This window comes from Camelus ferus, chromosome 18, assembly GCF_009834535.1.
Source record: "Camelus ferus isolate YT-003-E chromosome 18, BCGSAC_Cfer_1.0, whole genome shotgun sequence".
Lineage (NCBI taxonomy): Eukaryota > Metazoa > Chordata > Mammalia > Artiodactyla > Camelidae > Camelus > Camelus ferus.
Window position 1 is genome coordinate 35,520,069 of NC_045713.1, and position 17,686 is coordinate 35,537,754.

Here is a 17,686-nt window from a genome sequence, read left to right on the forward strand (position 1 = left end):
CATAAAAGGAAAGGATCAAGGCTGTTGTGAATTTACGGCTGTGTCATATAAGTGTAAGAGGGAAGGCCTGTTGTATACACACCCAGAGATAACAAATCAAAAATGGTTTTCAGAGCGTGTATGACAGGAGTCCCCCGGCCCGGGGCCACCACCCTCCCACCACGTCCCACCGTGGAACACTAGCCTTACTTGATGGTCACGGTGACATCCATCATCTTGTCAGTGGTGATGGTTCCAAGGACGTGGTGGCGAATGGCTGTCAACGTCAAGATACTGGGTGAAGACCTATAAATCAGAGAAGTGGAGAGAAAACACTGCAGCATCACTTCATGGTCCTCAAAGGATCACAAGCAACGCCCTTTATGGGCGACCTTCCTGACCCTGAAATACACTACCTGAAATCGTTGTTAGCGCAGCACGAAATAACACTTGGAATGCACACAAGTGCCTTAGAGGGTAAACTGATTCTCCACTCCGAACCTGCACACCTCCAATTCCCAGTAAAACCCACCAGCATTTGTCAAAATTGAAAAAGGGTTAGACTTGAGCTTGAGGAATTCCCATCAGCAAGGGCTGGAGGACTCAACACACATGATATTCAAACCACTTCAAAACCACAGCCTTCCATCCTGGGTTTACAAAATTCTCAGGAAAGAGATCCTATCTTCGTTTCCTCTGTAATTGACCCACGTGCCTACAAGCCCTTATCTAGAAATTCTCTTCAGTGCCTAAACTTGCCACTTCCAGAAAAGGCATAAAAAACTCCTTTGTTTTCAGAAATGACTGAAGAGGAGAATGGCACTGACTCTCCTCCACGGGAGGCACACACGCCCCACAGCGCGGTCAGCACCCAGCTTACGTGTCATAGGTGTAGAATGCTTGCTCGAACCGGTGGCAGGAGCGAGGGGTCACCTTGTACACGCCTGCAGCCAGGAAATCAAAAGTCATTTTCAGAGAAGGGCATCAGTTACACCGAGCAGTTCCAACATTTGAAATCCAAAGGCAGTGCCTCTCACTTGAAGACTCACAACATATCACAGACGTGCAATATGGTGTCAGAGATGCCTTTTCCGTGGCCCACGATGGCTTCCTGATGACCCAATCCACGTAAAGGCCCGCTCATGAAGTCCCTTCCTACAAGTACTCCTCAAAGGGGGCATGGGGCAGGGGAAGGCCCAAAAAATTGTGAAATGATTGCAGAAAACACTTTTTACACCATGAGCTCATGCAGGGTAACACTCAGATTAAGGGCATATGATGCCATTTGCCAGAAGAGCACAGTTTCAGAAAGGAGCAAAGTGTAACATTGAATTCTCCCAAATGTGCATTAGCTGACATTTTGGCTGTGTGACCGAACTGAAACATGAAATTAGTTCAAATAACCTCTGCTGTTTCTGTCACATGGATCAAGCCCCAGTACAGTTACTAATAGAAAAAAATGATGAGGTTTCTCCATTCATTTTGTTTGTTCTTAATTCGACAAATATTGACAGAGCACCAGCACCTGCTTGGGCCACGTATTGTGCCAGGTGCGGGGACACAGTAGGAACAAAACAGATGGGGCTTCACATCTACAGAGAGAGAGAGAAGTGTTTGACAGCCACATGGCAAGAGCACAGCGGGGAGATCCCAATGACACTGGAGGTCCAGCGTCCCTGCGGAAGTAATAGCTGAACGAAGAAGTGATGGGCGGGCAGCAGAGCTGGGTGGAGAGTGGGGCACAAAAAATGTTTGCCTGCCCCTTCTCCTCATCTTTCTGCCTTAAACATAACCGGTTTCCTGGGACAACAGTAGGCACCCTGAAAACACAGGGGCAGAACATACAAGGGACAGGACTAAAAGAATCACAGAGACACCAACCCTAAACTAACATCTACCAGCTGCTGGACCCATGCCTGAAGCCATGTGCTACCCGACTCTGTTACTGAGCCAAATTAACCCCTACTTGTTGATGGTTCTTTTGTACAGATTTTGTTACTTGCAGCCAAAGGCATCCTAATAAAACACAGGATAGAGTGGTTGGAGCAGAGAGTAACAGATAGAGCTAGATTGTACAGAAGCTCAAGGTCTGACTAAGGGTTTTGTATAGTAGTCCCCCACATCCTCAAAATATACATTCAAAGACCCCCAGTGGATGCCTGAAACTGCAGACAGTACCGAACCCTGCATATGTTTTGTTTTCACCTGCACTAATATGGGTAGGTAACGTACACAGCATGGATATGCCAGACAAAAGGATGATTCACATTCCTGGGCTGGACAGGAGCAGGATGGTGAGAGATTTCATCATGCTACTCAGAACCATGCCATTTAAAACTTCTGAACTGTTTATTTCTGGAATTTCCCATTTAATATTTTTGGACCACAGTTGACCACAGGCAACAAACTGTGGAAAGTGAAACCATGGTTAAGTGGGGACAACTGTATTCTACCTTGAGAACCAAGAGAAGTCACTGAATTATTCATCAGGAAAATGCAAAATAAAACTACAATGAGATACTACTTTACACCCACCAGGATGGCTGAAAAAAAGACAGACAGGCACAAACATCGGTAAAGATGTGGAAAAACAGAAACCCTCGGGCATGGGGGCATGGCTGATAGGAACAACAAATGGCAAATATAGCCTCTTTAGATAATAATTTAGCAGTTTCTTTAAAAATTAAACATATATTTATTATATGATTCTCTTTCTAGGTATCTACCCAATAGATGTCCACACAAAGACTTATACACAAATATTTATAACAACGTTATTCGTAACAGCCTTAAACTGTAAACAAGTCAAATACCTATCAACTTGGTGAATGGATACACTAAATTACATATCCATGCAGTGGAGTACTATTCACCAATAAAAAGGAACAAATTATTAATACCTGCTACAACCTGGATGAACATCAAAAATACTATACTAAGTAAAAGGAGCCTGAAGAAATACCAGTACTATGTAATCTCATTATATGAAATGTCTGAGAAAAGGCAAACCCATAGAGACAGAAAATGGAATACTGGCTGCCTGGAGCTAGGTATGGAGATTAACTGTAAACATGCATGAAGGTTATTACTCAGGTGATGAAAATGTTCTAATCTGGATTATAATGATGGCTGTACAATGTGGTATATTTACTAAAAATCATTGTATTGTTCATTTTAAGTGGGTGAATTTTATGGTCTGCAAATTGCATCTCAATAAAGTTGTTAACAGAGAGAGAAGCCACTGAAAGATTTTAAGCAAGATGGGAGATGATCCAATCTTTATGCTAAAAAGATCATTCATCAGGAGAGGTCATGGGCTGATGGTGTAATATTTTTAGAAGTGAAAGGGCCCAGTGGTCTGGACCCAACTCAAACCCAAGAGATGGGGAACCCATGCCAACCCCCAGCTCTAATTCTTTGGGTAAAAACGTGGCTCCCTCCAGAAGAAAGAAAAAGGAAACGAGTATGCTAACCACAACCAAAATTGATAGCTTGATGCAAATTGAACTGAGGTAGGAAAAGTCGCCTTTAAAACCACCCTCTGGTACCTTTCCATTTCTCTAACTCGTAGCACATCAATCCTCCCAGACTCACCAGGCTTGGACAGGCAGAATCGGTTGACTCCTTTGGAGAGGTTATAAATCCCCACGTTCTCAGGTCCATTTCCATCCTGATAAAATTCCTAAGGGACCAAAGCCAATACAATGAATTACTAGGGGAGATGGAGACACCCAGATGATTAATAATATTTGTGTTTCTGAACCAGTCATCTGTTTTGCCCATTAATCATTTGAACAGCTGGGTGCCACAGGAAAATTAAAAACCTTCCAAAACTTCCAACAAAAACGTGCTTTTTTTTCATTCAATCAACTAACATTTATTGAGCACCTGCTATGCAGTAGACCCATGGCTGGGCCTTGGTTGCTGACACAGCTCCTGTTTCCAGGGAGGGCTTACATTCTAATATGGGAAGAGAGAAAATCCATGTAGTCAACAACGAAATCGGCAAGAGTTCAGCCAGGAAGAAACAGAGCTTAGAGGGAAATAAACAGGGAGCAGAACAGAAAGGGGCTTCCACTGTAGGGGCTTCTTCAGCTTGGCCTCAGGGCAGGCCCCTCCTGAGCAGGTAGCAGTAGGGCTGCAGCCTGAATGATGAGAAAGAGCAACTACGCTCAGTTCTGGAGAAGATGCAGCCTCCCAGGCAGAGAGAAGAGCACGTGCAGAGGCCCAGAGGAGGCAACAAGCCTGGTGTGGAACTGGAGGCAGCTGGTGTGCGGGGGCCCAGTGAGCAAGGCGGAGGGTGGGAGGAGGTAAGGTGCGAGTTAATGAAGGGACTACTGGCCATCGTCAACAAATATGGATCTTAGTCTAGGGGACATGGAAACCCACTAGCGGAATTAAGGGGCAGAATGATTTCCTAAATGTCCATTACTTATTCTCAACTGGATACCAATGGACCCATCTCGTGTAACAAAGCTGTCTGTTGAACATCTGTAGTTGAGCAGTTACAGCATCCAACTGGCACTGGAGACACCAGTTTCAGTTCCTCTAGTGTCTCACATAAGCAGTCATTTAATTGCCACTTGCCTCCGTTCCTCCACTGGGACCTGACAGTGACATCCACCATTGCTTAAAGTCAAAAAATCATATAAAGTTCATGACTGGGCCTACACAGGTGTTCCCCTTCCTGAAACCCACCAGATACACGGCTAACCCAGCCACAGAGTCCACAAGAGAATAAGACCCTGTCTAATACCTCTGTCCTCAGTCGCACCGTTCATCAATAACAGTGCATGCCAGGAAAACCTCAGACATGGAAGAGGTTTACTTAAACCTCACTACAGCCCTGGGGAGTGAGGATTATGATCTCAATTTTAGACGAGAAAACTGAGGCTCAGAAACATTCACTGAACTTGCCCAAGGCTATGGAGCCCACGTGCTTTGCACTACATCAGCGGCTTCCCCCAATCACTAGTCAAAGCTAGAATTTAATGTGGACCCAGGACAAGGACCTCTCCCTAATAAAGGCATCTTTGCACTACGTGGCTTTAAATGCTTCCTGATGATTCTCTCCACAGCAGGTGGGTGGGTCGAGGGGCAGAAGAGGAAATCCAACTTGACTGTGCCGATAACACTCTCAGCACGCTAGTCCTGCTCGCTCTCCAAAAGGCGAGTGCCCTTCCAAACAGAAGATTCCTCACAAGCCACACATACCAGAGTGATGGCATGAGAAAGGGAACATCTCAGCATGTAGCCCGTCTGCCGGAACTCAATCGCGGACACGTCGTCCTCCAGAACTTCCACCTCCAGACTCTTGTTCTTCCAGCACCAATCTTCATGCATGATGCTTACTGGAAAGAATGCAACGCAGACACACACGTGGGCACAGAGCACACCACTTTATAAGCTATTCACTGCCAGCAGCTCCAAGCTGAACTCTGACAGGGCAGAAATACAGGCAACAGGCAGCTTCTGGAGAGGGGCAGGGGGAAGAGCACCGGAGTTGGCCAGCACTGCTGCCTCCCAGGCGTCACGCGAGGGGCTTGACAACCCGGATCCCATTAGCCCTACGTTCTGCAGGAAGGTTCTATTGCGCCTGTTCTAGAAGAAGAAACTGACTCTCAGGAGATCAAGTAACCTGCCACGCTTGCCCAGCTGCCAGGTGGCAGAACACACGAGTGGAATTATTTCACACTCTTTTCCGGCAGAAAGAAAGAAATGAAGTGGCATGAGGCGCAGCGTGTGGGGCGTCCTGATGAGGTAGCAGTCAGTTCACAGAGCCTCGACTCCGGGGTTACTGCCCAAAGCTAAACGATGCACATTCAGGGTCAAGGGGCAAACGAGAGTTAACCGGGTAAAGCTGTGCAGCTGGGGTACAGTTAGAGGGCCGGGTTTCATAAAGTTTAGAAACACGGGAGGTGTGAGGCCACGAGAGGCCGCCTTCGGCTCTTACTTTTGTATTTTCCAGGCAGCACATTGTCAAACGTGAAAGTCATGGAGTTGACGGTGCCGGAGAGCTGCAGGCTCCGCTTCTCGCCCTGGCGACTCAGGGACTGCAGGGTCACCAGCAGGTCACCGCAGGTGTCTGCAGAGAAGAGACGCGGGGCCTCATCGGACTGCCTCTCGAGCCCCAGCACCCATTCGAACCCTCCCCCCCGGCCTGCTGCCTGCCACCGCTCAGCTCCCGAGGGGCAGCGCCAGGAGCGTTCCTTCAAAGCTAACATGCATCTGCTTGCTTCTAAGGAGTCTCTCCCCATGAAGGTCATCCGTACCAAACAAGGGGAAGTAATATGTATGGAGCACCAACAGGAGCCAGAGGAAGATAAGGTGATGAAACGTGACTGAATGCCCGCTTCATACCAGGTACAGAACTAGGCCCTTTATCATCATCATCATAATTTTACATAGTAATTTTACTAGATTTATATGGCTCTTGCTGTGTTCCAGGTACTTCTAACAGCTATACATACACTAACTTATTTGATCCTCATAACAACCCTGTAAGGCAGGTACTATTAACATCTCTGTGTTACAGAAGAGGGACTCAAAGCACAGAGTGGTTAAGTAACTTACCCCATATCACACAGCAAAGGTTCAAACCCATGTAGTCTGGTTCCAGAGTCTGTGAATGTAACCATTGTGCTACACTGCCTCATGACATGACCGTATGTAAGCATCATTAAAACCTTCTGAGGGCAGTAACAGTCCCATTTGACAGGAGAAAAACTGAGGCTGGCAAGTTAATGCTTAGTCTCACACTGGTCAGTGGCAGAGCTGGGACTAAAACCTGGACCTAATCCCGTCTTCAGAGTCAGAGGGAAAAAAAAAGAAACCCACACGTTCTTTTGGGAGCCAAAGCAGAAATACTCCAAGAGAAATGTTTCTGGTGATGGTGACGATTATTCAGGAAGAACTGTACACAACATGGACTCTCAGACACCACTCCCCGGGAGCAGCTTCCACTCTCCCCTTTGACGAGGAAAAGCTCACGGAAATCCCACCTCTGCCTGCCGACTGCTCTGAACTCTCTGTTCTTGCTTTCTATTGACATCTTACCCAAACAAGAGACTTTCCCAGAAACTGATGCCAAAAACTGCACAAAGGCCACATCCATCACAGGCCTGTCAGTCACAGCCAGAAGCAGCGTCTGGGGTTTCAACGTCAGCCCAGCTCTGGTCTCCGCCTCAGGAACCATCACCTGTGGGACACGTGGGAAAAGGTCAGTGGCTGCATCAGGACTGCCACTCCCGGGCCTCTGGGGCACCACCTGAGCCTAAGGCTCAACAGATTTTGTAGGACAAATGTTCACTCCTAAGCCAAGTTTTATAATCACAACAAATCTGCAAACAGCCTGTGTGAAGAAAACATGCTTCTAATCAGCCATGAAACACCAGCCTTCAGCAGTGGCAGCGTGTATACAAAAGCACAGCGGGGCACACGAAGCTGTCACAGACCATGTGTACCCTGGTGGAAACCATACTAGGTCCCAGGACCTGTTCCTGGCTTGAGGTCACCGGTTTCTTTACTTTCCTTTTCTGATATTTCATTGTTAGTGTAAAGAAATGCAACTGATTTCTGTATGTTAGTCTTGTATCCTGCTATCTTGCCAAATTCTTTAATCAGCTCTAGTAATTTTTGGGTGAAGTCTGTAGGGTTTTCTATATATAGTATCATGTCTTCCACATATAGTGACATTTTTACCTCTTTTCCAATTTGGATCCCTTTTATTTCTTTTTCTTGTCTGATTGTTATGGCTAGGCCTTCCAACACTATATTGAACAGAAACAGTGAGAGCGGGCATCCTTGTCTTGTTCCAGATTTTAGCAGGAAGGGAGGTCACTGGTGACATAAGCTATTAATTTGTGGATGTGACATGGATAACCAGCATGGAACTGGGTCATTTCTTCTCCCCTCTCTTCTGCATGCCTTCCTCAGGCTCCCAGGATAGACTGGGAGAGGAGGCAGTGGTCGCCTTCTTCATCCCTAGTAGAGATTACCCTCCAGAATTGCCCTTCCTTGGAAAAGTCCCTTATTGTGCCTCTGAAAGGGACTCCAAAGGCTTGTCCATGTGGCCGTCACAAGGAGCTGGCATCCTACACAGCATGCTGTCTGTGGAAGCAGGGAGAAGGCTGTGCCCCCACCCCATCTCCCCGGAGCAGATCCAGGCGGCCCTAGAGGAAACGCTGTCTTAGAAGGACGCTTCCAGCAACCCCCGCCCCCCAACCCTGCTCTTCCCCAGGGAGAAGCAGAGGCTGACTTGCTAGACGAGAGCCTGAGAGCCACTGAGACATGGTCTCGGCGCGGGGCCATTGGACCGACCTCTGCTCCTGTCTGGTCTCTTACCTATTGCCCCCAACCCCATGCTCAGGCCTTCACCCTGGCAGTGACACGACAGGCCAGAGTCTCCAGCTTCTCCAGCTGCCTGGGTGGAGAAATCAGGTAGTGCCTGCCCAGTATCTACAATTAGGAAAAAGGACACTCCACTGTGGCTTCAGGGCCCAGAAGCCCTGCGCTGTGGAAGTTTCTGAGCTGCTGTGAAGGAAGAGTTCACTCTGATCTCTTCTGGGGACCCAAGGATGTCCCACAGCAGCCAGAACCTGAGAAGGTGGCGGTGTGACCGGCAGCCTGACACTGAGCGCTCGTAAGCATCGGGACTCGAGAAGAGGAAGAATGTTGCATTGTTTCTAAGCTGGCTGCTGTCTGCTCTACTAACTGTGACATGCAGAAAGCTAAAGATTTCACAACGACAAGCTGGAAGTGGAAATGCACCTTCTCTGACCCCATTTAACCCTTTATAAATATTTGCTTTTTTTTTTTCAAATATCTTAAACAGAACAAAACTCGTCATACCTGGACTTTGTAGGTCCCTGGTTTCGCTTTAAAACAAAATGATCCCTGAGCATCTGTCTCCACAGTGACCAAAGACTTGTCCTTGTCTTGAGAGGACAGGACAACTTTGTATTTACTCATCTGCTTGACAGTGTCAGGGAAGCGGATGATTGATATCTGGCCGCAGACGCTGAACCTGCAACGAGGGACCGTTCACGCCAACATGAGAACTCAGGCATCACAGGAAAGGCACTTAGCAACCAGAACTGCGCATGCCTCTTCCAGCCCTCGTCCCTGAGACCAGTTTGACCTTAATGAAGAGACGGAAAGGCAGCCCAAATGACCCCAGTTGTAAAAGCAACCTTCGGAAAGAACGGAAAAGGCAGAGCGAGGGCCCAGGGCGGGGCTGTTTGTGTGTTCTGGGTGACAGCTGGCCATCCCCCACTGCAGAAGCGATTTTCAGACAATCTGCGGATGATAAAAATGTTTCAGGCAATTGGATCATTGACGATGCAGCAGCCTCGAATTGAGAACATGGACTAGTCCTTAAAAGCAAGAGCTGTAAGTTGCCTAAGAAACCGTGGTATTACCCAGGCGATAAAACAAGGCAGGGTTATCAAAGACGCCTTCCTCGCCTGTGATTATATATAATGCATGGATAAAAGCAATCTGAGAGACCTGAATAGGAACGGTAATTAAGTTAAAAAAAATGCGAAGCTAAAATTGAACTCCTTAGGAGCTAGGAGCCACAGAAAGAATTTATAATTGAAAAGCCCTATTAAGGTAATGACTCAGACGGGAGACTGCAGATGAGCAGAGTGTAAAGGGCTACAAGGCGCACCTCGAGGAGCACATGAAAGGCGCATCCGTTCACTGATAAAGACCAGCAAAGGCCGGTGTCTTCATTGTTAGTCAGCTGATGTGTTACAGTGTAATAAGGTACCACAGCTGGAGGCCACAATGTTTCTTCAACTGCCTAAAGGTTATATTTTCTAATCTTAAAGGGAATCACTTTAGATAAAAATCAGTTGTTATTTCTGACAGAAGGAGAAGAAGAAACGTTGGATTCAATGTTGGATAATTACGGGGTGCACTAGTGATGGCACACCCTCTCTGCTGCAAAGGAAAGACCATGGAGGGAATCGCAAAGCGGTGGAAGGCCGTGTGTGAGATCCGGGGGTGATGGAAGCACAGCTGCTTCTCTCTAGAGGGCAGGGACCAGCCCGGCCACGGGGGCTCACGCTGGACCGCTGGGGGCAAGATGACATCGCCCTCGGACCAGGTCACACCCGCCACCTGCTGTGGGAGGGGCCATGAGCTTAGAATGGTTTTCACACCTTTATCTTCACACTTTTAAAAGATTAAAAGGAAAAAAAAAATCAAAAGGCGGCTATTCCGTGACATATAAAAATGACGTGAGATTCAAACATCAGTGTGCGCTGAGTCCCCCTGGAACACAGCCACACCCACTCATTTATGAACTGTGCTGGGTTTTCCCAGAGACCGTTTGGACCCATGAAGTTTGAAATATTTATTCTCTGGCCCTTGACAGAAAAAGTGTGCCAGCCCCTGATCTAGACTCAGAGGTATGCCTTTTGGTTCCCTACTGTGCACTTTCAGAGATGGACAGGACGGGCATACCCCGATGGAATTATTTTCAAGGACCTTCCGTAGTCTCTTGATTTGTATATACATCAGGGGGATGTCCCTTATTTCTTCCAAGTTGAGCCTCTTTGCCTGAATTTTAAATATTTTAATCATACGATCTCTTTTAGCTCATATTCTCAACTAAAGAGAAGTGGTCAGTTACCCTAGACCTCAAATGTATATTGACTTAGTTTAGAAAAAGAACTAAAAAGCTGGTAGGAGAGTGTTTTAATACATTGGAGCCTCAAAACTGACTGGTATCAATAATTCTTTCATCAGGATTTACTACATTTATGGAGAGGAGTTAGTAATTTTGCTGCATAGTGAGACAACTATATTCTCATTGCCATTTGGACGTTAGTCAGAGTTTGTTTTTCAAATAAATTAAGAAATAATTTTTCCAAAAGGAAAAAAAGAAAAAGTAAGAAATATCAATGAATTAAAAGGCAAATGTGCTATGTGGGCTGGAAGGAAAATGATAAATTTTTCTAAAGATGCTCAACAAATGTGGTTTTTCTTTCTTTGACCCAAACAATCCACTTTAAAGAAGAAAATAAATATAAAATTAAGCATGTCCCCATCTCTGTGATTAGTACCTCCTCCATCTACCCAGATGCTCAAATAAAAAACCTGGGCTCTGACAGCATGAGGCCTGTGAATTCTAGCTCTGTATTACCAATCAAATCCACCTACCTCTCCTCCGTGCTCCCTCCCCCACCAGCACCCTAGTCCCAGGTCCCAGCAGTCACCACATCTCCTTCAGACAACTGTCACACCTCCCATCTACTCCCTCCATTTGGCTTCCCTCAGATCCATTCTTCACACAGCAGTCAGGAGAAAAAAAAGAAAAAAAAATCCTTAAATGCCCAGATCCTCATGGCTCCCTTGCTGATAACTCTTCAATGGTTTCCCACTGCATTTGGGGAAAGCTCATCTCCACCAGATGGCTACAAGGTCACGGAGCTCTCCAGCCCCACGGACGCCCCCAGCCATACTGGCTGTCCCCCACGGAGCATCCTTGTCCCCTCCAGGACCTGGAGCACACTCCTCCCACTGCCCGTGAGGTCCTTCACTCAGCTACCTTCTGGCCCTCCCGGAGGTCTCAGCCACCCAGGAAGGCCTTCCACAGCTCCCACTCTAAATGAAGTCCCCTCAGAGACCCTGATCTCTTCCCTGCATACCCCATAATTTACAATCACAAATGTCTCGTCTCAAGTTTGTCTCCCCCATAAGAGGACAGCCCCGCCTTTGTAATGTTAGTTTGGTTCACTTTGTACACTCAGCATCTATCATAGTGCCTTACCGGGAGCAGCTGCTCAGTTTATGAAAAGGAGGAGGGAACATTTAAGTCCAGGAATTCCTGTCTGAGGCTCCACCAGGACAGACTCAGTACCAAATTCCACGGATGATCTGCTTCCTCACCTCCCTTTCGACACTGAACCCCTGACTTGGACCCTGCCACCTGCCTACAGAAAATGGTCACCACGGCCTCCTCACTGACCAAGTACATAAAGCATGTTTTCAGGGCTCAGCTCCTGGACCTGCCTGACCGTTGGGAGGTCATTCCTAAAACCCACCGCCCCAGGTTCTCCTGAGGTCACCCCTCGAAGGCTGACATTCTACTTCTAGTCTACTGATCTAATTCCACCTGCTCTTACATATTCAGGATTCTGGCTGCCGCCTGCTGCCTAACCTGCAGGTTTACAACCGATCCTCACACCTGCTGGAGAGTGCCACCTAGCGGGCCTACAGACCCCTGCAGCCAAAACTGAACCCTCGTCCTTAACTGGCTCCTCTCCCAGTCAAAGCCCCGCAGTCTGGGAACCGAGATACTTTTCCAATGTGTCCGTGACTTCCCCATAAGACAGGCTCTCATCAACTCTATTTTTGTGTCTCCTTAGCCTCTGCCTTGCCTCTCCCAAGGTCTCCTTCCACCAGACCACCAGAGTGGCTCACTGAAGACAAAAATTTAACCGTGTTACCTCCATGTACACGACAGTTCACTGGCCCCTTGACTTTTCTCCCTGGAGGAGAAAGACCCCGCCTTCCGATGGGATGTGAAGAGGTTCTCTGAGATCTGCCCGCTTTGTCCGCCCAGTACTTTATGCTCCAACAGCACCAAGCACTGCGCTCCCACCCACATCGGGCTGCTCGGAGATGCCTCTCTCCAAGCAGATCCTGCCCCGTCCCTGTTGAGGTTCTGTCTAGCGAGCATCCAGTGCTGCCTGGGAGAGAGACGGCAGCCTCCCCCGTCCACAGGTGACACACAGGCGAGAGATCCGAGCTCTGACTCCAAGGCCGGGGTTCTCTGCATTAGACGGAGTCACTACATGATAAATCTATAGAAATCCCACCCCGGGATGTCCCCCCACAAGTCACAGTAAATGAGGACAACAAAGCAGGAGAAACTTACAGAGCAACTTACAAACTTTCTCAACCAGCTGTACCACCTTCCAGTTAAGCCAAGGAAGGCTCCACAGATGTGAAGTCAGACACAAAAGATCTTTTTCTAACTTAAACACACTTTAACTCTGAAGGAGGGCAATTTTCTTTGAGCATCCATCAATTATCTTCAGTTTTAAGATTCAACACTGATCTTTCTAAAGAAGCCAGCCTGGATCCCAGCAGGTGCCTGAGACTGCATGGGGGTCCTTGGCAGAAATGCACAGCCAGACGGAAGGCGGTCTTGTTCTCCCCTGGCTGCCAACGCAAGCCCCAGCCCCTCCAGACCCACACACGACCACCTTACCCTGTGGCGATGATGTCAGCCAGCTGAGGCGTGTTGGGTGCGATTTTGATGGTGACGGTTTCAAAGAAGAGGTGCTCTTTCTGCGCATGGATGGTGTATGTCCCAGTTGTTATGTTCTCCAGACGGAATGAGCCATCAGCTTTTGTTTTGACTGTAAAACAAAAAAACACGCCAACACGAGATGAGCCCAGAACAACTGCAAATCCCTCATCTGCGTGAGGATACTTGAGACAAAAAGCTGGCCTGTTTTCACAGAGTCACTGAGGTTCTGTTTCCTTTCCATTTCTCTCTGTAATCCAAACCTAGCCCCGGCAGGCGGCCCAGGGCCCAAAGTATCAGCCCACCTTTGATCTGGTTGTTCAGGGTGACCACTGCATCTGGAACGCCCTCTCCTTCAGGTCCATTCAAGACCCTCCCGGTGACAGAGAATCCCATGACGTGGAACACAGGCTGGAAGATGAGGAACAGAAAGAAGGTTCCCATATGCTTGGGCCACAAAAGCCTCCCTGATGTCACGATGCCACCTAACCCTAACCTTTCCTCAGTTAAAAATCACTGAGTCAGACATGAGAGCCTCCAGCCCTTGCCCCTTCCTGCCTCGCCCCGGTCCTGTGGGCCACGCCATCCTCCAGTCTCCCCAGCTCGGACCCCAGCATCACCTTGCACCCTGCTGCCCACACGCCAACAACAGTCAGGCCTGTGGATTCCACCTCTGCGAGGTCTCAGGTGCCCTTCTCCCGTCTTCCCACCATAACTGGGAATTCAAGTCTCACTAACTCCACCTACACCCCCCCACTGAACCTCCACTGCCGAACATCCTCCACACTTGGTGGGCCCACCTGTGCCCTCCTCCTTGTGAGGGCCAGGCCTTGGCTCTCTGCAGTTGCTGGGTCCCAGCACCCTGACCTTGGGTTCCCACATGCTTTCCCCACGTGGGGCCTTTAAGCCAGCTGCTCCCTCAGCCTGGATCTCCTCCCCGACCTGGAGGAGATCCAAGAAGCAGCAGCTCCTTCTCCTCCTTCAGGTTCAGCTCAAACTGTCACCACCTCCAAGAAGCCCTCCCTGACTATCCTCTCTCAGGAGCCCCTGCCTCTCGCCCCAGCCAGTCACTGTCCATCACATCAACCTACTTTATAGGCTCCATCCAAAAACTTCCAATATCGGGTATGTCCTTTGATTTCTTATAGTTTGTCTACCTCCCACTAGAATGTAAGCTCCATGAAGATAGGGACCTTTTCTGTCTTAATCACCTGATACACAGTAAGCACACAATAAAAGACTCCTGAATGAATGAATGGATGGATGGATACATGCTTCCATGCAACAGCATTTGAGAGAGATTTAAAAAATAAAATAAAATGGCTTCCTTTTTAGTCAGCTAGCTCTTCTTGAGCCTCCTATAAAGACATGGTCTACTCACTTATTAAATCATATATTCACTCAACAATCACATTTATTAGGCCCCTAACATGTGCCTGACACTAAATCACATATGAGCAACACAATAAAGAATAAGACTCAACAGGTTCTGACCTCATACAGCTTACAGGCTGTTCCCTGAAATTCCATTCAAGTCTGTTTAAAAACATGTATTTGGCTGTGATCTGGGAACGTCTTTCTTGGCTCACCTGTCCTCATCCTTCTCTGCAAGCCCTGTGAAGCAACCAAGGACTTCACCTTCTCCCTTCCATCCCCACCTCCAGCACACAGCAGAACAGCCAAATGCTCTACTGAATCTTAAAAGGCAGAGTCAGAACCCCACTGAGCATGGGACCTAAAAGCCAGCTCCCACCAGTTTAAGCTACTTTAATGCTGTACTTTCTAATGAAACATTAAAAGAAAACAATTAAAATCTAATTTTTTTAATAACTGTAACACTGGGTGGTCCACTTAGGAAAGACTGCTGTTTTCTTTTGGGATTTGCTTGGTCTAGCAAATTTTCTACAATAACCATTTTCTATTTCTGTAATTAAAGATAGAAATATGATGAAAAACACATTTACCATCTATTTTAGGGTCCAGGGAGTTGGAAAGGCCACCTACCACCCCACCGATCATCCCATTGTGGTCCAAGCTCTGTCAGCTCTCACCTGGTCTCCTGCCACAGCCTCCTACTGGTCCCTCACTGCCACCTTGTCCCCTGCAGACTCTTCTCAATACGGCAACCTCTCTTCTGTTCAGAAACTTTCAGTGGTGCAGCTGTCGTCTGGAATGGCCTACAGGACCTCCACGACATACCCCATCATCTCTCTGACTCTCTTCTTCTTCCCTTCCTCCCTTCCTCCATTCCAGCCACCCTAGCCTCTTTGGGGACCCTCAAACCTTCCAGGCACACTCCTGCCTCAGGACCTTTGCACCTGCCGTTCCCGGTCTTAAACACTCTTCCCACAGTACAATTCACTGCCTCTTCCCCTTGAGGTTGTTACTCATAAGTCACCTTCAGCGTGAGGACCTCCCAAGAACAACCTATAAGACCATAATCCGTTTTAATCCTGAAACTGTATAATCCCCTCTATTTTTCTAAAGAACACAACACCTTCTAATATGCTAATTTATGTACATTGTCTCTTTTTGCCATTAGAATGTGAATTCCACAAAAATAAGAATTTCCTCCTCTTTTGGTCACTGCTATTTCCCCATCCCTAGAATAGTACCTGAAATATGCCACTGACACTCAATAAATACATTTCACTGAATGAAGTAGCTATAACTAGGGCTCCAATTCTCTAAGATAAAGACACTATGTGAACAAGGTGAAGAATCTAGAGGATCCCAGAATAAACTGGGACAGAGGAGAAGATTCCATTTTTTCCAATGGCACTTCTAGATAAAATATTGATTTTTTTTTTTAGATACCTTTGCAACACCCATGCCCAGGGGTGGGAACTCTAACACCTGTCCTTCCAGAAGGCAAGGAAGTCTTACCTCAATTTTCAGGCTGTCATGTTCCACCGTAAAGTCAAGTCTGGAAGGAGCAACGTCAAAGGTAATCCTCTCCCCTCTATAGAATGGAATCTGGAAGGAAGAGTCTGTTAATCACCAGGAGCCAAGTAACATGTTTCAGCCATCAATAGGAATACTCGATCCAGCAGCCCACAAGTGACGAGGGGTTCAGGGCAGGCAAGGAGACGCTGTTAATCATAACGGCTGCAGATTTAAAAGAGACAGGCTTGCACTTTCTGCAGCTGTTACTGAGGGGTCAGCATCTCATCTTAAGTAACTGCTAAATAAAATGTTCCTGCAACTGCAAGCCAACCATTCAGTCCTGTGATACCCAAACGGCACTGACTCTTACTGTGCCATCAGAGCCCCAGACATGAACAGAACGGAAGTCTGCTTCACTCACCACAGTATAGCCCCCGCTTGGCAAGGAATAGAAAGAGAAGGAGCCGTCTTCTTTGGAAACCGCGTGGCACAAATACACCAGACTCTCGTCCTGTGGCTGGAACCCGGGCACTGGGGAGATGTTGCAGCCCAGAACATCCTACGCCAGGGGAAAAAAAAGCCAAAATCACTTCCTTCTCCACTTACATCAAACATCCACACTATAAAAAAAAATTGTATAGGTTTTATTTCACAAAATATATATTTCTGAAACCTAGGACATAGCAGAGATTAAAAAGAACAAAAATCTTTACATTCAAGTTGAAAAGTTAAAAATGGCACCATCTCCTTGGAAAAAACCACCTGACTGCTCCCCTTCCCCCGACAATGGCTCATACAGATGGTCAGAGGCAGAGCTGGGCTTTGTCTGAACCTGGATCTATTTGACTTCAAAGCCTGTGCACTTTCCACCAAAGTCCACTGCCTCCCAGGGTAGACATTCAGTTTCTTGTGAGTCAACAGAGAAGCACAAGGTTCTTAAATGTTGAGACTATAAGTCAACCTTGACCTGCGTTTTAAACCATGTATTCTTAGTCTGCGATCCCCCATCTCCTCCACCCACTGCCCACAGTCTCTCCTGTTCACTCTTCTTTGCTCACCTCTCTGCTTACTAGAGAAGAGAAGAGAAGAAACTTCACGCCTTTCATGGGTTCGCCGTCACTGCGGACAGAGCCAGACACGTTGTAGCCAGCCACGATGAGGGGCCCGGCGGCGTTGGCATTCGAGTTGGTGACTCGCACAGTGGTGCTTGCCTGCAAAAGAAGACTTTAACCTCCAAAAGAACAAACACTCACAAAGCGTTTAACAACATGAGGACATGCCTACACGAACATATTAACTGGGTGGGGGAGAGGGGGGAAGCAACATATGACATTGCATGTGTAGGATGATCACAACTATTTTTAATGCATAAAATGAAGTGAAGGGAAATGTGGCAAAATGGAGATGAGGAGATATGATACTGTTTATACAGTAATTTAAACCATTTATGATAGCACCACTACGGATATATTCATATGCAGAAAAATCATACAGACGTAAATGAGAATGGCCAATGCCATATTCACTATGACACTGATCTGCAGAGGGAGGAGGGGA

General features: G+C 47.3%; 1 protein-coding gene across 1 annotated transcript in view; it reads right to left on the minus strand.

Annotated features, from left to right (window-relative positions):
- The window catches only part of LOC102509479 (nodal modulator 1), a 50,875-nt gene that overhangs the window by 20,559 nt on the left and 12,630 nt on the right, over nucleotides 1–17,686 (minus strand). The window contains exons 7-18 of the mRNA XM_032460970.1: nucleotides 17,188–17,340; nucleotides 16,551–16,688; nucleotides 16,130–16,219; nucleotides 13,549–13,654; nucleotides 13,205–13,355; nucleotides 8,830–9,004; nucleotides 7,036–7,177; nucleotides 5,933–6,064; nucleotides 5,194–5,330; nucleotides 3,574–3,661; nucleotides 860–923; nucleotides 190–285 (exon numbers count right to left, since the gene is read on the minus strand). Coding sequence (XP_032316861.1) covers nucleotides 190–285; nucleotides 860–923; nucleotides 3,574–3,661; nucleotides 5,194–5,330; nucleotides 5,933–6,064; nucleotides 7,036–7,177; nucleotides 8,830–9,004; nucleotides 13,205–13,355; nucleotides 13,549–13,654; nucleotides 16,130–16,219; nucleotides 16,551–16,688; nucleotides 17,188–17,340 — 1,472 coding nt within the window. The remainder of the gene's footprint in view (nucleotides 1–189; nucleotides 286–859; nucleotides 924–3,573; nucleotides 3,662–5,193; nucleotides 5,331–5,932; nucleotides 6,065–7,035; nucleotides 7,178–8,829; nucleotides 9,005–13,204; nucleotides 13,356–13,548; nucleotides 13,655–16,129; nucleotides 16,220–16,550; nucleotides 16,689–17,187; nucleotides 17,341–17,686) is intronic.